This window comes from Puntigrus tetrazona, chromosome 7 (assembly GCF_018831695.1).
Source record: "Puntigrus tetrazona isolate hp1 chromosome 7, ASM1883169v1, whole genome shotgun sequence".
Taxonomy (NCBI): domain Eukaryota; kingdom Metazoa; phylum Chordata; class Actinopteri; order Cypriniformes; family Cyprinidae; genus Puntigrus; species Puntigrus tetrazona.
Window position 1 is genome coordinate 16,670,286 of NC_056705.1, and position 20,411 is coordinate 16,690,696.

The 20,411-nt window shown below is 37.3% G+C and overlaps 4 protein-coding genes across 12 annotated transcripts in view; 2 read left to right on the top strand and 2 right to left on the bottom strand.

Moving 5' to 3' along the window:
* Window positions 1-888, bottom strand: part of herc1 (HECT and RLD domain containing E3 ubiquitin protein ligase family member 1) — a 40,670-nt gene extending 39,782 nt beyond the window's left edge. For 6 of the 7 annotated variants that reach the window (XM_043244996.1, XM_043244995.1, XM_043244994.1 and 3 more), the window contains exon 1: window positions 696-888. The gene's annotated coding sequence lies outside the window, so the exon portion shown is untranslated. Of the gene's footprint in view, window positions 1-381; window positions 402-695 lie in introns of those variants that run through there. The other variant, XM_043244992.1, reaches the window with a different exon arrangement.
* A 2,012-nt stretch (window positions 889-2,900) lies between these two features.
* Window positions 2,901-8,488, bottom strand: dapk2a (death-associated protein kinase 2a). Of its 3 annotated transcripts, XM_043244998.1 has the most exons (12): window positions 8,218-8,487; window positions 7,906-8,064; window positions 7,707-7,751; window positions 7,409-7,476; window positions 6,840-7,061; window positions 6,561-6,699; window positions 6,261-6,390; window positions 5,245-5,293; window positions 5,122-5,148; window positions 4,868-5,020; window positions 4,194-4,239; window positions 2,901-4,066 (listed from the first exon to the last, which is right to left on the bottom strand). In XM_043244998.1, exons 4-12 carry the CDS (start codon window positions 7,468-7,470, stop codon window positions 3,440-3,442), a joined length of 1,455 nt encoding a protein of 484 aa, XP_043100933.1. In that variant the 5' UTR covers window positions 7,471-7,476; window positions 7,707-7,751; window positions 7,906-8,064; window positions 8,218-8,487; the 3' UTR covers window positions 2,901-3,439. The 3 variants fall into 3 exon arrangements, with proteins under 3 accessions (XP_043100933.1, XP_043100934.1, XP_043100935.1); XM_043244999.1 differs by lacking the exon at window positions 8,218-8,487 and having other exon boundaries at window positions 7,906-8,206; XM_043245000.1 differs by lacking the exons at window positions 7,707-7,751; window positions 7,906-8,064 and having other exon boundaries at window positions 8,218-8,488.
* Window positions 8,489-9,653: 1,165 nt separating this feature from the next.
* On the top strand, window positions 9,654-12,832 carry sh2d7 (SH2 domain containing 7). The gene is made up of 6 exons (XM_043245001.1): window positions 9,654-10,014; window positions 10,133-10,222; window positions 10,652-10,835; window positions 10,981-11,172; window positions 11,249-11,899; window positions 11,984-12,832. Exons 1-6 carry the CDS (start codon window positions 9,791-9,793, stop codon window positions 12,023-12,025), a joined length of 1,383 nt encoding a protein of 460 aa, XP_043100936.1. The 5' UTR covers window positions 9,654-9,790; the 3' UTR covers window positions 12,026-12,832.
* A 1,701-nt stretch (window positions 12,833-14,533) lies between these two features.
* Window positions 14,534-20,326, top strand: rab8b (RAB8B, member RAS oncogene family). Its single transcript, XM_043244099.1, has 8 exons — window positions 14,534-14,924; window positions 16,520-16,580; window positions 17,108-17,168; window positions 17,264-17,341; window positions 17,414-17,503; window positions 17,608-17,673; window positions 17,780-17,830; window positions 18,026-20,326. The coding sequence occupies exons 1-8, from the start codon at window positions 14,573-14,575 to the stop codon at window positions 18,116-18,118; spliced, it is 852 nt and encodes a 283-aa protein (XP_043100034.1). The 5' UTR covers window positions 14,534-14,572; the 3' UTR covers window positions 18,119-20,326.
* Window positions 20,327-20,411: the final 85 nt, after the last annotated feature.

The following is a 20,411-nucleotide window of genomic DNA, read 5'->3' on the forward strand; positions in this document are numbered from 1 at the left end:
TTTTTCACCCAGCTGTTTGCGTTGCAATGATTAACGGTGTTGGTTATGACAACCTTGCGGTTTGCTTATTCATTCAGCTGGCTAACCCATCGCGTAAACAGCGTTACCTGGAACACGTTCTCCAGAAATATCTGACCGCTTAAATATTTACAAGACAAATGCAGCATATTTATTACATATATTCACAAGAAACGTCTTACGGTGTTCGCGTCTGCAAGTGAAGCGGAACTTACAGGCATTAGCTTGTTAGCATAGCTAACAGAACAGTATACGCCAGCAGGCTAAGCTAATCCACTACACTGAAATTATTCACCAACTTCACGTCTTATGTTGTGTACCTAGAATTGTAAAATGATGAGACTCTCGAGTGAAATACTCAACTGTCTTGTGAGTGTATGGCTATTTAACACGGGTAGCTCGTCGCATTAGCCCGGCTGCGGAGCTGCTTGTCTATGGTTGCCAGGCGGTGATCAACTCCCCTCCGCCGCTCACTTTACATGAGTCACCTCAGCTGCTGATATTTCACATTAAATGCGCCCAAACAAACATCTCGGAATGTACGAAGCATGCATTTGCACATAGACTGTTACTGAAATGCAAATTCAGACGACTATACACAATGTCATGTTTGAAATGGCTGGAACCTGTCGGCTGCTGTGATAATAAAGAACTGAAAAGGTGAGGCTGGAGCTTACCATAAACTGCCAAAGGCCTATTCAATGCATGGACGAAAGTGGCTTTCATGGTGATTAATGGTCCCTCGGCACCTGCATGTGACAGTGCATGACAGAAAAGGCTCGTAATCGCTGGGTTGAGGATCTGGTAAGGTTGAATAATTGAGAGTTGGGAGTGAGGAGAGCAGTGCTGCTCAGTCCCTCACGACTCAGCAGGCTCAGTGTTCAGTCCCTCCCTATCATTCATTACCCACTGCACAGAACAACAGCGCTCACAGCCCTGAGCGACTGTAAATATGCAGCCATACATTTATAAAATAAATATTCTGCAACGCATACAGTATGCTAGAGTAGTTCTTCATTTACAATTATTTCAGATGCAATAGTATTCTCTTTCTTTCTTTCTCTCACATAACCAATGCAATGTTCCCAGTTTCCCACTTTTATAATGTATTTATTTTTATATACCATGTTATTTGTGCACCATTAGAAGTTAATCATTTTTAACTATCATATATATATATATATATATATATATATATATATATATATATATATATGTGTGTGTGTGTGTGTGTGTGTGTGTGTGTGTTGTTTTTGTTTATATATTATGTTTTAGTTTTCGTTTAAATAGTGAATGTACTTTTAAATTTGTAATAAATATTATTAGAAACAATTTCCTTTTAATCTATTTAACGTTACTATAATAAACTGGATATAACCTTTCAAATATAATTAAGTGATTACGTCAACTACAGAGTGAATACAACAAAAAATAATGGTTTAAAGGCAAGCGTAATCTGTCCTGCACACACACAGATAAAGATTCTCCAGAACTATCTCAGCACACACAGCAGAGCACTTTCACTCACACACACACACACACACACACACACACACACAGAGAGAGAGAGAGTCTAATAAAAGATGGGATAATGTGGTTGTGAGACCAAAGAAAATAAGACAATTAAACTTAATCAGTAAAAATGAATTACTTTAAGGCTTAAACTGACAAAAAAGTCCAACATGCATAGCACATGTGCACAGGCTGCTCAACACCTGATATGTCCTAAATTGCAGTAAAACATTGGATCATCCATGACCTTTCCAAACTTTATAAGGGACAGTAGCCAAACACTGCCTCAGTTACCCAACAACTTCTCATGGACTACATGTCTGTGGGACCTAGTAAAAATAAGAAGTGAACGCTGCCCCTGTAGGACTAAAAGAATAATGCAAAAACAAGTTTTTTTTTTTCAGGACCGAGTTCTGGTATGCTGTATTGAAGTGGAAAAAAACCTACTGACAGTAGAATATCTTGTTTTGACATCTGGGGACACTGTACTTTTTAATGTTTTACTTTATAAACACATTCCCTAAAAGATGAAACATTACAAACTTGCCTCCTTGGGTTCTGCTTTTGCTGCTGAAACCACACAAAATCATGAGTAAGAGGGTTAACAGCTGCAGCACATGAATGAAAAGCTCTGTGTTACTCAGGAGAGAAAAACAAGTCTAATCGGCATGACAGTGTTGCTTAAGGATCCTGGTCAGTGGTTCTGCTTTACAGTTTAACTTACACAGCCTGGTAACCATGTGTCTTTTTTCTGTGACAGCATGTGACAATGACATACAAACTGGGGAAAAACCCACAGAAAATGTTGCAGAAACGTTTGATGTGTATCCTACAATATGCATGCATTTGAATTTATACAAGTACAGAAGTTAGACCTTAAAAGAATGCTTTTAAGAAAAGAATGTCTTCAAAGCCTGGAAGAATGAATGCAATGCAACACGAATACACTGCAGATGACAGTGCATACAATACCTTAAGAAATACAACAAGTATCATAATGCTCAAGCTGAAATGTAATACTTACCAGTAATGTGCAGAATCTAGAACATAGTTATGGAATGACCTCTTTTAAGACTTTCCAGTTTCTCCAACAGTTCAGTGAGAATCCACATCCCTTTCCAGCGTTTCCAATAGTGTAGTCAATTGTTTAAAAGAGTCTATACCCTGATAGGTCCATGAGCACATGCTGGAAGGGACATCATCCCACTAAGCATAGCAACTTATGTCACGCAGACATAACAATCAGCCGTTCTGTGCTTATTAAATACGACATAAAATCAAACACACATTTCAAATAAACACACACTGCTCCAAAGCGCTACAGCAATGGAAAAAATGAATAAATAAATAAATTGAATCTGAAACTGTGCCATATTTAATAATTTAACAGGGTTTAATCACATAAGCTTGGCATTTCAACTTAATCTGATCTGGTACACAAATAACCAAAGGTGGACAACCTCTGTGTAAACACTCCCTGAACAAATTACAGCTTATCATGTAACATAAATAGGACGCATAGTGATTTTAAATACACCTAACACATAATAACAGATCAAAATATAACATTTTCTTTTGTGATTTTACAACTCAAAATCAGATCTGTTTTATATTGATAGGCAAAAGAGAAAAGGACAAAACAGAAGAAAAAATAAACTTTGTAGCACCATTTCATTCATGTGTTGAACTAATATACTGTATATATATATATATGCCCAGTGGAGTTTGCTTGACCAATTTTAATTTTCTATTTTGTTTACGTCTATGTACTTGTATTGCAAAACTGTCAAGGGTCCCATACCTGCTTTTATTCAGGTCTATATTCCCCAGCGCAGTCTCTTCAGCACATTTATCTGGCCTTTGTTTATATAACGATGTGTGATCAGTGGTAAGGGGGGTTATTAATGTGTCATCTCTGCTGGTCCAGACTGCTGCCCGTCAGCAGGTCTCCTCCACAGGATCTATTCAGCAGCTCTTTCAGTGCCTCGTTGACATCTGTATTAAACACGCTGCTAAAGCTGCAGTTTGGGAAAGTGACCTGGAAAGAGCCCACCACTTCCTGCACCCACTGCAGCTCGGCACACAGCTCCTTTTGCAAGGCCTCGTAACGAGTCTGCCTCTCCTTGTATCTCTCGCTCACTCGGCTCACGCTGGCATCCACACTCCTCATGTCTTCGTGAACGCCCCTCCTCTGTGCCTCGACTTTACGAAACTCATAGCGGAGCTGGGACAACTCATGCCTGATGCTTTCGCTTTCTTCTTTGTACCACATCTCCTTCTCATTGTAGATGGACACCAGTGCATCGATGTCTTCCTGCAGGGAGTCGTGGGCCGACGCCAGCTGGCAGAAAGTGCCCTCCATGGCCGACACATCCTCCTCCACCTGTGCGAAGCGTTCAAAGTTGATGTAGGTGTTGTTAGGAGGCATACTGGAGTGGGACTTGATGGTGTACTCTTTGAGACGCTTCGTCTTAAGCTGCCTACGCTCTCTCTTCCTCTCTGGTGCTTTGCTGCGTTCCTCTTTATGCTCATTAGACTGCCAACAGACAATGGGGTTAAGACCGATAGGTATTTAAGATATTTAAAGAGTGAGCGAGAGAAAGTAAAAAAAAAATCTATACCTAAATGTCAACATGTCATACAATGACAAGCTCAGAACATACCTTAATCCAGGGGTGGTTCAAGGCATCTTGAATTGTGAGTCTCTTTCTGAAACATATGAATAAAGAACCCCTATTATGGATTTAAAAAAACAAAAAGCTTTTGTGCAGCGTTTAACATAGCTCTAAGTGAATGAAAATATCCTGCAAAGTTGTAAATCTAAAAGTGCACCGTGTATAAAAATACTGTCTCTTATAAGAAAGCGTTAACTCTAACTCAGTGGAACGAAACGAGTCTCAAGCTGTTTCATGTTGACCTCAAAACGAAACATATTGTTCAAGCACTTGTTGGTCTTTTTGCGTTGATCTGAATGGAAATGTAAACACATTCTTTGCCACTTGGTGTCGCTTTCGTAGCGTTAAAAGCTTACAAACACTGCTTTAAATGAAAACAGCCAATCACTGGAGGGGAAAAATGAACTGTTGACCGAATCGATTGAGAGTCGTTGAACAAATAATAATAAATGAACAGTAAAATGCATATTATAAGAAAATTAAACCTTTTTTAACCTTGCATACATGTCAGTGAGACTCCCAAAAACAAAATATGAACCTTTCATAACTTTAAGACGCCAATTTATGCCATATTACTTTCAAACAAGTGCCATATTTTGTTTTGCCACAAACACAAAGCTTACTCTCAAACACACTTGGCCTTATATGATCTCAGCCCTTACTTGGTGTCCTTTTCCAGCAGTTGTTGTATAAAATTCTTGGCAAGCTCACTGGTGTGGCCAAAGAATTCATCATCAAACTCATAGTTCATGGCTGAGATGTTTCCCAGAGTGTCTTGCTTCGTTTCTCCTAGGAAAGGAGATGCCCCACTCAGCCTACATTTAGAAAGTATATCAGCAACAAAACATATTAGAACTTTGGTATAATCTCATATGCATGTATAAGCTTAAATAAAATAACGTTTCTGTGTACTTACAGGATATATGTTATAACACCAACACTCCTGCAAAAATCAAATTTAATTTAACCATTAACCAGTCAAAAAAACCTCAAATTATTGAGATATTTACATTTAATTAACGTTAAAAATTAACTTTACCACATATCCGCTTCCAATCCCAGTGGTTCATAATTAACAATCTCCGGAGCTGAAAACCATAAAAACATTATCAAAGAGGAAATTAATCATTAAGAATAGTTTGCCCAAAAAGGAAAATATGTATACACTCGCCCTTAGACCAACCAAAATAAGTTTGCATCTTTATTAGAACAGATTTTATGAAATGTAGCTTTACATCAATGAATGCCATCAGAACGAGTTCAAACTGCTGTTAAAAACATCTCAATACTCCACAAATAACCAACATGACTGCAGACATTCAATCAAAAAAAAGAAAAAAAAGTCAATAATGTGTTTTTAACTGCAAACAAGGCATATCCATAATATTACATACTCTTATCTGAATAAGGAGAGAAATATGCCAGGTTTACAAGGAAAATAATGAAACCGTTCTAAATTAATATGTTGGTGGATTTTGATGAGAGTGGACAACAGGACTTTTTTTACAGAAGCGTTACAACAGATTATAAGTCAAAACATCTTAACAAATTTGTTTCTTACACACGTTCCCTCACAATGTGGTTAATTGTGATGTTTTTATTTGAACTCTGATTTTACACCCATTCACTGCAGAGGATTCATGGCTAAGCAAACGATGTATTTCTAAGTTTCTCAACTCTTTTTCAAAGAAGCAACAAACTCATCTTCATCTTGGATGCCCTGTGTGTTAGTAAATATTCAGCAAATTTTCATTTTCAAGTGAACTATTTCGAGTGAACTACTTTAAAACAATTTAAAATGTGTTTTAGGGGGGTCATTCACACAGAACACATTTTTGCGTTCAGCTGCAATGCTTTGTTTTATATGTAAACATGCTAGACAATCACGTTTGACCATTGCAATTTGCATCGTCCGCTGCATCTTACGCATGACACAGCATTTTCAAAATGCGGGCCTCAAGTGCATTTCAAGAAACACGTCCTGAGTGAATGGCCCCCTTAGTGTGCATGTTAAAGGCTGCATGCTTTAGGGTTTAAACAGAACATGTATCATACCAACAAACTCTGGTGTTCCAAAGATGTTTTTAAACTCAACCTCTTCGGCAATCTTGTGGGCCAAGCCAAAATCAATGAGTTTGATTCGGGGCAGAGGAGCGTTCTTATCCAGAAGCATGATGTTTTCAGGCTGCAAATCGGGAAATAAATTAGACGTGGGAGCACACCCACACTCATACGCACACAAAGACACACTGTTCTTCTGACAGAGCATTCTGCAGCACTCCTCATCTGTCAGCGCAAATGTGTTGTACTGTAATGTTCTGGGGCAGTGTTATGAGACCAGTGGGTGTACTGTACCTTCAGGTCAAAATGAGCAATATTCCTTGTGTGCAAATAGTGCACGCCCTCTAAAATCTGTTTAATAAACTGTGTAGCTTCCTCCTCACTTAGAGACTCCTTCTCTGCCAAAAAGTCAAAAAGCTCTCCTCCAGAGACCCTACAAATATACATAATCTCCTCTCAGTAACAATATGCAGTTGAACCATTTAATAAAATATGCACATAAAATACGATCCAAGCCCAAACTTATGCAATAACAAAATCATTTGCATAACCATCAGAACGAGCTCTACTCACAGCTCCAAAATCAGCACCACGTCTGTCTTGTTCTCAAACACGTCATGTAACATGACAATATTGGGATGGTGTATCTGCTGTAGGATGTTGACCTCTCGCTCTATCTCTTCTCGGAGCACACCTCGCCGGCTAGCAATACTCTGACGCTTCTTAATGAACTTGGCTGCGAAATCCCGGCCTGAACTCTTTTCACGACACTGCTTAACGATTGCAAACTGCCCACTGAAAAACACATGAACAATTAGGAAACGCACACAGTGACACAAGCAACACACTATAATGCATCCCGTGTATGGACGCTTAAAGAACTAAATTTATAATATGCTGTATTTTATTTTGTATTTTTTTACATTTGTACACTGCAGTTTATAGTTATTGTCAGTTCATAGCATAGACCCAAGATTCATACTGTTTATGCATTTTTGTCAGTCTCTGATGTTTATTAGATTTGGGATAATAGCTTTGGGGGTCAGGCAAATAATGCCCCTCTATATATCCACTATATGAATCCAGCTGTGTAATGTATCAAGTGCATGATAAAACCACCAAGTAAACAGCTATTTTTTTACCTGCCAAGTTCCTCTCCAATCTCATAGAAATTCTCCACTTGCTGCTGTTTGAACACAGCCATTGTGATCTTATTTAGGAAACAAAAAGGATTATTAGATTTATTTGACTCAAAAACGTATAGGCCAAATAGTTGTATGCAATCTCCGTGTATAAATGAAATCTCAATTTAATGCATACAGTACAATAAAGCTAATCATACAGTATCATATAGTTTGTTTGTGACCTAAATATTTCATTCATGATGGTGGGACAAATTTAGATCTTACTTGAGTGTGCAAGATAAGGATGAGGCCTCACCTATATTTAGTCGAAATTTATCCAAGGAAAACTGGTTTCTGGGATCTAAAAAAATTTAAATGTTAAACTCACAAAATGCACAATGGAAAAAGTCTACCTTGACAGTTTTTTTTTCAACCGACAAGATATGCTTTCTATGTTGTAACATTTCTAATGTGCATTCGATTCTTCGAAAAAGAAACAGGACAAAACATTTTACCTGAAAAAACACGACAGTTTTAACTACTCCTCATCCTCCTGGAGGTAGATGTGATTGTCACAACACCGGATAAATAGCAGATCTTCAAAAATAAATTAAAAAAAAAAAAAAAAACCACGGTGCAACTACACTCCCTTTATTTCTTTGTAATTGTCGAAACTGTAGAAAATTAAAGAAATAAACTCATAAAATCATCAAACACTCCTGGTACTCCCCACAGTGACATTAAAGACTAACCCACAGAGTACGTATGACAATTGCATGTCTAATGTATTTATTAAAAGTAAGTAAAAGAACACGAAATGGTCCTACCGGTCATCACCGACAAATAAAGTTACGTTTCTGAATCCTATCACGAGCTCACGCGACTCTCTTCACAGAGCATTGGAAAAGCGCACGAGCAGCAGCAGCATGTTTCTAAAAGTGGACACGCCACCTGTTGAACTCATGCCGGAGCATAAAAACGACAACAGACTGACAGGCCTGTTCCACGACTTAAAACAACAACAACACAGCATAAAGGATTCCTCTCAGTTATATCCAGGTTGGACGGTCGTTGGGTCACAGAATGATAAACATCGTCCGTTGTCTCGCTCTTCTATTCTGTTTACTGCTGACATGTGCTAAAGCTTATCATTTTAAACACGTGACAAACAGTTGTATGTAGTTTTTGTAATTTAGTGACGTAAAAACACTTACAGATACTTGTTTTAGAATTGATTTATTATTATTTGCCACAATTTGTTTTAGTGAGAATTTTACTTTGACTGTTTAACATAGATATTTTTCACTCATTGCCCCATCAAACTATGGAAGCCCGTTTCCGCCACTAAATTAAAAAAAAAAAAAAGAAAGGTCATTGCGACTTTTTCCTCATAATTGCGAGATATAAAGTCAGAATTAGGGGATATAAAGTCAGAATTACGAGATATAAAGTCAGAATTTTACGCTTTTTTTCTCTTATTTGCGACACTTTCTTTCTGGCAAAGCGCCATAGGAAACCACGAGATGTGGCTCTTACAGGACACGGGGATCCTTACTTTTTTTTTCTTTCTTTTTTTATATCATAAACAGAGCTTTGTAATCCTTACTTTATAACTCGCAATTCTGAGGAAAAAAGCCATGACCATTTTAGTGGTGGAAACGGGCTTCCATATCAAACAGATATCAATTTATTGGATTTAATTCAGAAATTGAAAAAAAATATTCCTCATAGAACAGCATTGCTTCAGCATATTTGGTTTAGGACTAATTCCTGATGGATTCTTTTGTTCTATCATTTAATCTAAACACTGTTAAAATTAAATGTTTGCATAAAAATGTAGGTACATATCTAACTGACATGCAAATGATGAGGCGTAATATTAAAATTAAAATTTCATGCTCACATCACATTGTCCTTTATGCTTTGAGGCCAATAATCCAAAATTATTTTACACTGGTAGTATAAAATTATTATTTTTTATTAATAATAAAACTCTGAAATGTTTTTCCTCCTCATATAAACACGTTAATTTGTTATATATTAATACTTTAGAAAAGTGTGCAGTGTCCAGTTCATGATCCAATCTGTTTTTTTCAAATCCTAACCTGTTTTTTTAATGTTTAATATTTATACAAGACCGTAATTGAAGCGGAAGAAGCTTCTAAAGATAGTACAACAAAATCACATTGAACCTGTAAGTCGTTATTGACTGCAGGCAGATAAATTTAAACAATAGAACCTTTTACATGTGCACGATCACACATTTACGTAGGAGGAAACTAAGCAAATGAAGTGTGCCAATCTTCCTGTTGCAGTGAGTAAATGATGTTATGAATGTTTGACGGTGGAAAGTTGGCTTTACTGGATGCATACAGTGCATTTATTTAGAGAGAGAGAGAGATGCTCACAATGGAGCAAATAGAGGCAGCCTTGTACCAGAAGATGAAGATGAAGAAAATAAATGAGATGCCGATGGAAGGAATGGAGGGAACGGGGGAAGAGCTCAAAATGGACAGAGGAGTACAGAAGGAGCACATCCTCAAGTGGTTTGTTGAGAGTCAGGCTGTGCACATCTTGTGCGACGGACGTTTTCCAGCCTGGTTCCAGGGATTCATCTCCAGACAGTAAGAACCAGAGATTCAGTAAAAACATCTAAACAAATAAAACGCTGTCTATTTTCAGGGAATGGTGAAGGAGATGCAAATGTTTATGATTGTGTGTGGTAACTGTTGCTATTTGCAGTGAAGCAGAAGATCAGCTCAGAGACAAGAATGTCGGTTGCTTCCTTATCAGACTCAGTGAAAAAGCCACTGGATATATTCTTTCATACAGGTAAGAATAACCATTTTCTATAACACTACCATAATATTTGTATATATATTATTTAATTCATTAACTAACATGAACTAACAACAAGCAATATAAGAATGAATTTATCATCTGTAACATTAGGAAATAAAAATACAAAAGTTAATTGTTTACGTCAGTTCCCAGCTCAATAAAGAATGCCGAATACAATGAATACAATATTGTAAAATATGTTTCAGTATTAAAACCTGCATTAGTAGATGTTGAAATGAACTGTTAAGATAAATGTTGACTAATATTGACAAATCAGACCTTTTGGTAAAGAATTACTAAATGTAATTATTTTAATAATGTGGAGGGAAAAGAGACTAGCTAATGGTTCTAACCTTTAAAAACAGGATGAAGCTTCAGTGTTTTAGGTTGTTTCATTTCTTCAATGCTTTATGCTGACAGAGGACAGGATCGTTGTCGCCATTTTGTCATAAATCAAACCAAGACCGGCCTGTTCATCGTTTCTGGTGATTCCACCACTCATAACAGTCTCACAGAGCTGATCAATCACTTTAAAACCACACCAATCCAGCCTTTTGGAGAGTACCTGACTTCATTTAACACAGATATGGACCCTGTGGAAGAGGTATCAATCATACTTTGCATTTGGTTTAAAGATGCAATTATTCTTCATTAAAAAGGTCTTGCATATAAGAAATGAAAACAAAGAGAATATCAACATGGTAGAAAGTGTTTTACAATATATGTCCTCTTGCATTGACATTCTTTAGGATGGCAAAAACAAGCTTTATGATGTGGTTCAAAATAAGCCCCGAGTCAATCCGGGTGTTAGTGTTAAGGCTCTAAGAAGTCTATGGGAACAAACTAGCAATATCCCGCACAACCCTCCTCCTGTTCTGTGTTCTAAAAGTGGCCGGAAACTCGCGATCTCCACCTCTGTTGACAGGAACAGCCTTTCCCAGGTAACCGAGTCAGCTTTAATAACCATGGCTAATTCTCTGATGTAAAACCTTTTAACATGTCTTGTAAAATCATTAGGCTACAAAAGTTCCACCATTGCCAAAGAAGAATACACCACTTCGCAATTCCTTAAGCGCTGGTGTTCCTGGTTCAAATCCATCACAAGAGCAGCACAGCTTTTCGGAATCAAGGGCATCTGGACGGCCAGGAAATGATGAGAGCAACGGCAAAAAAAGCAATGTCTCGGACACAAAGGGCTACAGCTCTCAGTTTAGGTTGCCTCTCCACGATGAAAACAATCAGTCTTTAGCTTATAATTCTTGCAACATTATGCCCTCAACCCCTGAACAGCCTCCTTTAGCTCCACCCAAAATAGCTTTCTGCTCTTATGCTGTCCTTGATCTTAAAAAACACAGCAGTGGAGCTTACAGAGCGCCGTATACTGACCAAGAAGCCTTACAGCCCAACCCACTCTACCAAACCTCATCTCTGGTGTGTGCTGGACAGATGGACCAGCCCGAGCAAGAATATGACAATCGTATGAAGCCCATCGACAACATCCTTTTAGCAGAAAACACCTATCAAGACATACCCGAACAACGTGACAGTAATACCTATGAACACATAGCTGAGGGCAACACCTATGAGGACATCCGAGTGAAAGACAGCAACACGTACGCAAGTTTGGATGAGATGCAACCCCACACACCAAACATCTTGGGGAAGAAGGTGAGACCTGATATAAGAGTAAAAATGCATCATTTTTGTACTGATAATTTTCTATGAAAATGTAAATACTGTTGTCATTTACAGAATCATAAATGGTGGAAACTTCGACTGGAGAATAAGAAGTAATAATCATCAGGTGAATGCAAAAGCTGAGCAAAATATTTATTTTAGTGGTTCAGTGTAGTATCATGATAGTCAATAGTCATGATTTTATGTTGGTGTGCACAGTATATATAAAACTTCAGTACAGTATGGTTTCTGAATTCTACATTTCTACAATGCTGATTTTTTTTTTACAAGTAAATACTACGGTAACAGTGAGATGATTATGATAAACCACCTTATTATATTGCTCTTATATTGTTATGACTGAATTTCCGACTATTTCTATTATCTATCAATGTATACAAGACTTGCATAATTGAATATTTTGTAATTGCAGAATTATACGGTATTAGTGTAATTACACTGTATTAGTGCTGACAGCCTATTAAAGTTTCCGTAACCCCAATCCAGCAGTCCACGCTGTTTTTTATGATACTCTCCACATCTGAAGTCATACAACTTCACAGCATAACTGAATAAAGCATGGGGATAATATGCAATAAGTGTTCTGTAAGAGGTTAGTATTGAGTAGACTGATTGCATTGTGCTTCCTATCTCCTTTGAAGTGAAGTTCTCCCCTATTTTATATTCATATAGAATAAGCTGTAGAAAAGAGTTTAGAATATAGACCTACTAGGCATTCTGTCATTTTGCTCACCATGATAGTACTATGTAATCCATTGCAATCTCAGATAATAGCTGACTTAATAGATGGTAATGTAATCACTTATCTGAGCCACTGAGACTTTCCAAATGGTTTGGACTCTAAATATTGATCCACTTACAACCTCATGCTAATGCAAGTCAACTCTGAAAGGTTTCTTAACAGCCTTATAATAAAAAAAAAAAACCCTGTTTGCGTTTTTTAGCCTTCAAGCTTGAAAATAAAGCAAAAACAGTGGCTTCTCTGTATTAATAGCTTTATGAAAAACGTATGATTTTGGATAATCATACGTGCTTATACTTTCTGTTGTACAGTACTCACATGATAAAATCAAGTGTCTTGAAGATGATGAGAAGTGAGAGCTTTCCATCTCCATTAAAGCCTGTTTAGCTTTATTTCGCTGAGGAGAACATGTTGACCAGTGACCAGTCATACAAGATAACAAAACAATCCCCAATCACGACGACTTTTATCGGCAGTGACTTAATCAACACATGAGTTACACATGGTTGGGTTCCAAGCATATAAAACTGACCATTAATTCAAAAACATGAAATTTTATTTTCTTTATTTTAACTAGACCAATAGTGGTAAACAGACAAATATTATGTACAGTTATCTCAGACTAAAATATAACTTTGAAATTGGCAAAATATATATTTTTTAAATAAAATATTAGGCTCGCATTAAACATTTCTTCTAGTAAAAAAAAAGCAGAATCATGTAGAAAAAGAATCAATACAGAAATTAATAAGCGATTTAATCTGGGCCTACAGCAACCTCAGTTTTTAACCAGTAGAAAAAACTATGTTTGCTTGTCTTCGGACAGGCCAGATGTTCTAATCCGCTGTACTGTTGTACGTTTCAACGAAGATTAAATGCAAACACACTGAAAACACTGAGGCAGCAGGAGATTTACTTATCAGTGCCTCTGTGGCGGTGATGAAGTCTCAGTCTCCTCCAGCAGGCGGGGACATATGCAAACAAAATTCATTATATTTCCCCCCAGTTAAATGTTTCTTAGAAAAGTTGCTCAGAAAACAAAAATGACTAATGATCAAACAGGCCTAAGCGGGAAGTTGGTATGAACTACTGGTTTGTCTCTAAATTCATAATCATAATGTATAATTCAGAAACCTGAAATAGATGGGTATTGATGTGACAAATCGAAATGACACCGCATCATGAATCATCTGGATCAAAATGTGTGTGAAAGCAACAACGTGTGTCTCAATAAATGTAACAAATTGAGAGCGCTCCGTTTCATCGCTCCTCCCCTCCGCTCTGCGGCCCGTAACCCGGAAATGCATCTAAGTACCGCACTGCGAGAACGACGGAAACTTCCACAAGAGTTTAGGAAACGCGAGAAACGCACGTTTCCTATGAGGAAGTTTTTTGGGGGGGTGGACGAAACACCTAACGCACTCATAGATTCTCCACCCTTTTCACATATTCAAACATCTTGAATATTAAAAACGTATCACCGAAGTCAGCTATTTTTTTTTCTAGTGAAAGGACGCGAACGAGAATAATTGCGATGTAGTGAAATCTCAAAAATTAGTACCTTCTGCAGTTGTTGTAAATTCAAATTATCAAATTATATTTTAAATGCATGATCAATAACAAAATACAGTAGGCTTTGTTGGTATTTTAAAACCAAGAATTGTCTATAGATATTTAAAATAAGGACTCGTTTTTGCTATATAAGAAACAAATGATTTGTATTATGGAAATTCTGACATAAAAAGCCATACTTATAAAAGTAAGTCATTATTTTGACATATATAGTTAAAACTGAGATAAAAAGTAGTAATTCCTCATAATTATTTTTTTTCTTATTTTTAATATTAATTCGTAGTTCGTGTTTTCCCTGCTTATCATCTGTATTGACTTTTTGTGTCAAAATGATGATTTACCAAAGCTCCTTTTTTTTCTTCCCAAACCTTTCGCTCTTGACGCGCGTCTTGGCCGTGACGTCAGCGCGGACACGCCCAGCCTCTTCCTCACTGCTGTGCCGCGAGCAGCAAAGTCGGAAACACAAGTTCAACCGCATCTTTTATGTACCGTTAGCCGAACACCGTTACTCTGCTACTGAGCCAAAGCAAGGTAGCCAGACCGGAGAATCAGAAAGCATGGCGAAAACGTACGATTACCTGTTCAAGCTGCTGCTCATCGGAGACAGCGGAGTGGGCAAGACGTGTCTGCTGTTTCGATTCAGCGAGGACGCGTTCAACACCACCTTCATCTCCACTATAGGTCAGTTCAACTCTGCGCTTTCTGTGTGTACGTTACGGGGATGCCTCTTATGTAGCCCCGCTCGAGGAGAAACGAGCTGTTACGGAGTTACGTGGAGGTTTACACACATGTGACTTGTCTGCTGAAGTGACAGGAAGAGGCCGTGGATGTGACAGCCCCTTGATTTCAGCTTTTTCTCGACATGTGTTTAACCACCGTTTAAAATGACAAACGACCGATTTGTACGTAACGAAGTGTCAGGGTCGCTCGGAATACACCACTTTAATTGGTAGTTTGGACAAGACGTTACGAGCATGCCGTGTTTGTAGAGCTAGCATGATCGCATTGTGATTAGCTGTGCTGTGCTAGCGCTGTGGGCTGGGCTGCACTTTCGCTTCTGTTGGTAAAGAGTGCGTGTAGATACACTTTTTACCACTAAACACGAGTTCAGGGGGGCCGAAGCGAGCGCTTTATTTGGGTCAGAGTACAAACGTGCTGTCACAGGTGGCCTATCTCATCAACATCTGATTGCTTACAACATGACGTTACATCAGGTCTTAGTACACGTTCACCTTAAAGTTGGCATGAAATTAAAATGTATTGTTTTGTCAGTTCGTGCTATAGACCCTATTTCGAACAATTAATCTGTGCGATCTCATCAGAGTCACAATTGATCCTTCTGTTAAAAAAAAAAAAAAAGGTAGACTTCTCTGTGGTGACACATGCAGGACCACTTAAACCCCGCCCCTGCAAGCTCGCGTTCATCTCCCATCACTTTGGAGGGCCACACCCACATCTCAAAATCCAGTCAACCACCAATGAATTAAAAGTCCTCACCCTGCATTTCTTTTTTGGTAATCTGTTTGAGTCGGATGCACGTCACAATAAGAAAAAAAGATCTGTAGCTACTTCCTTTTTATTGTGATTTTAACACCATTACAAAAGCGGCATTTGTTTCTCAAGTTGGCAGACCTATAGTGTTACTCTAGAACAAGAAACCCTCAAAATCAGAATGCACTCCTCACAAGAGATTGTACAAGCATACATGGACTAGTTACTGAGCCCATAGTTTTTGTTGTGATATTTTTGGCACACCTTTCGGTAGGCCTGTTCTGCTGTGGTCCAATACGTCATTTCCTGTGCGAAACCTGTGCAAGAGTTCCTTGACCTTTTGTCATTGTTATGCCACAGACTTCCCCTATTGCCATGGACAATACTGCTGTGTCACTTCCTGTCCCATGTCCTGTCTGAGTTTTTATTTGTGGTAGGATTGAATGCCTCAATACACACTGCCAAGTTTTCTCATAATTGCCATAATCAGGGGCCACATTCGGTTGCTACTGAATGCAACAGGTTCATGTGCCTTTGCAAAGCCATTTGCAACACTGCAGTCATTGAGTCGATCAGACATATGTTACACCGTTCTGACCTTTCTACACATTCCATCTCCATGGTTACACCATGAAAACGTGCTAATGCAACAGTCCCCTTTAAGTGGAAAGATTTGCGATGCGTTCTGAAATGAGTCATGATGGGATTGATTTCTGCTCTGTGAACACTAGGCTTTGAGATGAAGCGTTTCACATCACTTTTTTTTCTAAACGTCGTTATTGCAGGGATCGACTTTAAAATCAGAACAATCGAGCTGGATGGGAAGAAGATCAAGCTTCAGATCTGGTGAGAACACAAGTCTGCATTACACTGTATAAAGCAAAGATACCCAAAACAGTCAAAAGATTTTTACTATGCCATATCACAAATTTAATTCCATTAAAGCTTAATTTTATTTAAAATTAAATGATGCACAATTGCATATTAAGTAGGACTTACATTAGCCTCACAACCCTCAGTTTATTTAGATTTTTTTTGGTGGGCAAAAGTGTGGGCAAGTTTGGTATAAAACATCCATCCATAATATATGCGTAATATATATGTGTGTGTATATTTATGTATATACATGTTTATGTAAATATTTAAGAAAATTTGTTTATGTATATTAATTATATTAATTTATAATATAAATATATGCATGTAAATATTTTCTAAATATATACCGCATGTGTGCGTATTTATATATACATAATATGTATATACACAGTACACACATATATTATTTAAACAAAAACTTTAATTTTGGATGTGAATAATCATTTGACAGCACTAGTACAAACAATATTTTTTTTTTTTTTACGTTTGCCATAAAGGGATACAGCCGGACAGGAGAGGTTCAGAACCATCACCACTGCATATTATAGAGGAGCAATGGTAATGGTCTCATTCTCTTGAGCAAATATTGCTAGATATGCTTCTGTATAGGCTACACCGCCTAATCTATGCATTTATTTCTGTTATTTTCACAGGGAATTATGCTGGTGTACGATATCACAAATGAGAAATCATTTGACAACATCAGGAACTGGATCAGGAACATTGAGGAGGTAAAAAACAGACCTAATGCATGGAGTTTTCACTTCATTTAAAGTGAGATTAATTTTTCTCTGTTTTATCAGCATGCATCGTCAGATGTGGAACGGATGATATTGGGTAACAAATGTGACATGAATGATAAGAGGCAAGTTTCAAAAGAAAGAGGGGAAAAGGTATGTATCATTAAAAAAAATACTGAGAGAAACAAACCAGAACAAGTTAGTATGTAAAAATGCTGATGTGTTTATTTAAATGCTTCCCTTTTTTTCTGCTACAGCTAGCTATTGATTATGGAATCAAGTTCTTGGAAACAAGTGCAAAATCTAGCACAAACGTTGAAGAGGTAGGGCAAATTATGTTGTTATTCAGTGTTTTGTTTTGGACAGAATCTAATGTTGATTTAGGCTTTTTCCTGATCTAATTCAGTGTCACATTTTCTTCAACACTAGGCCTTTGTCACTCTTGCTAGAGACATCATGACCAGATTAAACAGAAAAATGGTGAGAATGAAATATTATAATCACACTGAAAATGTTTCTCATTCTGAATCTTAATAAATGGCTAGAAAAAGGCTTACTACTACTCACTGACTCAAATACAGAAATATAAGATGCTAATATTATTATATTTGTTTTACTTTAAAATGTCTAAATAATGCTGAATGGATTCTTGTTCGCTTGCATCTTTGTGTTTAGAATGAGAATAACCCTTCGGGAGGAGGAGGAGCAGTGAAAATCACAGAGAGTCGATCCAAGAAGCCGAGCTTCTTCCGCTGCGCTCTGCTCTAACCCGGCAACTTCTGCAGCCTCAGTGTGTGAAAGATTTCATTTCTCTGTGTGTTTGCCGTGTGTGTGTGTGTGTGTGCGTGCACGCGTGTGTGCGTTTGTGTGAGGGTTTACAGTACCACTGGACTTTCAGCTGTTAGCTGCTGCTGAGAGCTCTGGACTTTAGCCTGCCTCATCTATACGTATTGAAGGCTTGAAGAGAGTATGCTAGACAAAGGACTCATGCGCTGTTCCCAAAACGTTCCTTTTAAGCCAAAATCTCCAACTACCTAACCCCTTAGCCCTTTGGATCACTCCCAATTTAGTTTTATCTTTAAAATAATTAATTACATATAGTCCATTTTTAGTCATGTAGGTTATTATAGCGCCATTTAATGAAGGAAAATGTATGAAGAGATTACAGTATATCAAACTCTTGCTATTATGCAGTTTTTGGCAATAAAGATTGTGGATCTAAAGTAGCGACTGAACAACCTGATGGTTTGACGGTTAAATATTGGTCAAACTGAAGGACATGCAATATATAAATATATATATATATATATATATATATAATCTTTTTTGTTGCTGAATGTTATGTTTTGTTATATTTAAAGTCACCCATTTTATATGTACTTAATTGTGTTTTTAGTTTCTCAGAGCGGCAATAATAGAATGTGGAATAGAAAGCAGTGTTCCACAGATCTTAAGTCTTCCCCTTTCCCTGACTTTGTCATTAACTTCTACTGCAACAGAGACCAAAGTAAAAAGAAATCGAAACTGTGATGGATACTAACAGTCTAAATTTCTCCTTTTTTGTTTGTAATCTCTCTGACATATATATTGAGCATGAAAAAGAAAGACAAAAGAATAAAGAGTGAGGGCTAGGACCCGTTTCCTAATGCTTGTTGAAGCAGCAGCCAGCTAGGCCCTGTATATTAGTATATACAGTATTACATTTACTAATGGTATTATATTTTTATACTCTATCAACATAAGCATATTTTACTCACCGCTGCATACGAAGCACCTAAAGCATGTTAACCAGTGCTTATGTGAGACTGATTTGTTAATACTTATTTTTTTAACTCATTTAAATGTCGTCACAGTATTGTGTACATTGTCTTTTGTAATTCCCTCTTTTATAAGACTCCTATAAGTGTGAAGTCGCGTAGTGTTTACAGCACCACTGCAACAATATCTTTCTTTTTTTTTTTTTTTTTTTTTAAGTCATGCACTGTTATTTGTGTGGGTCTCTTGTACAACCTCATCATTTTATAAACCACTTAAAGTCCTGCCTGTGAAGTCAGCCACTTAAAAAAAAGGAGTACAAGATCTTAATAGCTTGAATGTGCTCAAGTGTCCTTTGAGCTTACTGGACTATTACCAGGCCCATGTGGAATTTGCAGACTTTTATCACTGATTGTATCAGGAAAAAGTATGTGGAATTTAGTGTCTTAACATGGTTAACCAGAGCTGAGAGTACTAACCTCTTATTACCTTAGTACATGATAGATGTTCAAATTCTGTGTAACTCTGCAGATCTCTCCATGTATAAATTCCACGTGGGCCTGTTTAAGAACACAAAATGAAATGCTAAGAATCAACCTAGATATATAAGAGTTAAGTTACTCAAAATGAATGATTGATTCCACTGTTAATGATTAAGGGTATTTAATTCTATTGGCATTGTGCATCTGTTTGAAAGGACCCCTGCTCATGCTCAGGAGGCTTGCCAATTCTTCTTAAAGTAATAGTTCACAGAGAAATAAAACTTCATTAACTCACCCTCATGTCGGTCCAGACCTGGCTTTTTTGTTTTGTGGAACTTAAAAGAAAGTATTTTTGGACCGAAAAATGTTGGTTGTTTTTTTTTGTCCATACAATGGAATTATTTGTTTACTTTTTGTTGTGCAGAAAGTCATACAGGTTTAAAGCAACATGAAGGTGGGCAAATGATTGCAGAATTATAATTCTCAAGTGAACTGTTCCTGCAATGGCCCAGCAGTCATGTTTTGAATATGCATGCATGCTGGCACATTTGCATATTTTTCAATGAAACGTTGACAGCATTCAGCCTGTTATATGAGCATAAAGTCTTACTGACCATTCAGTGCAATCTTTTGTGCCCTATTTTATAACATGTCTTCCTTGGTTTTCTTGTCTGGACTGCTATGTCGGAGTTAACTGATTATATTATGTAAAAAAGATTAAAATATCTTTTCTAAGTTATTTACAAGTGTCTCATTTATTCTTTATGATGCTTTACCATGTAATTTATATAATATTATATTATTAGGAAAGATGTAAACTTGAG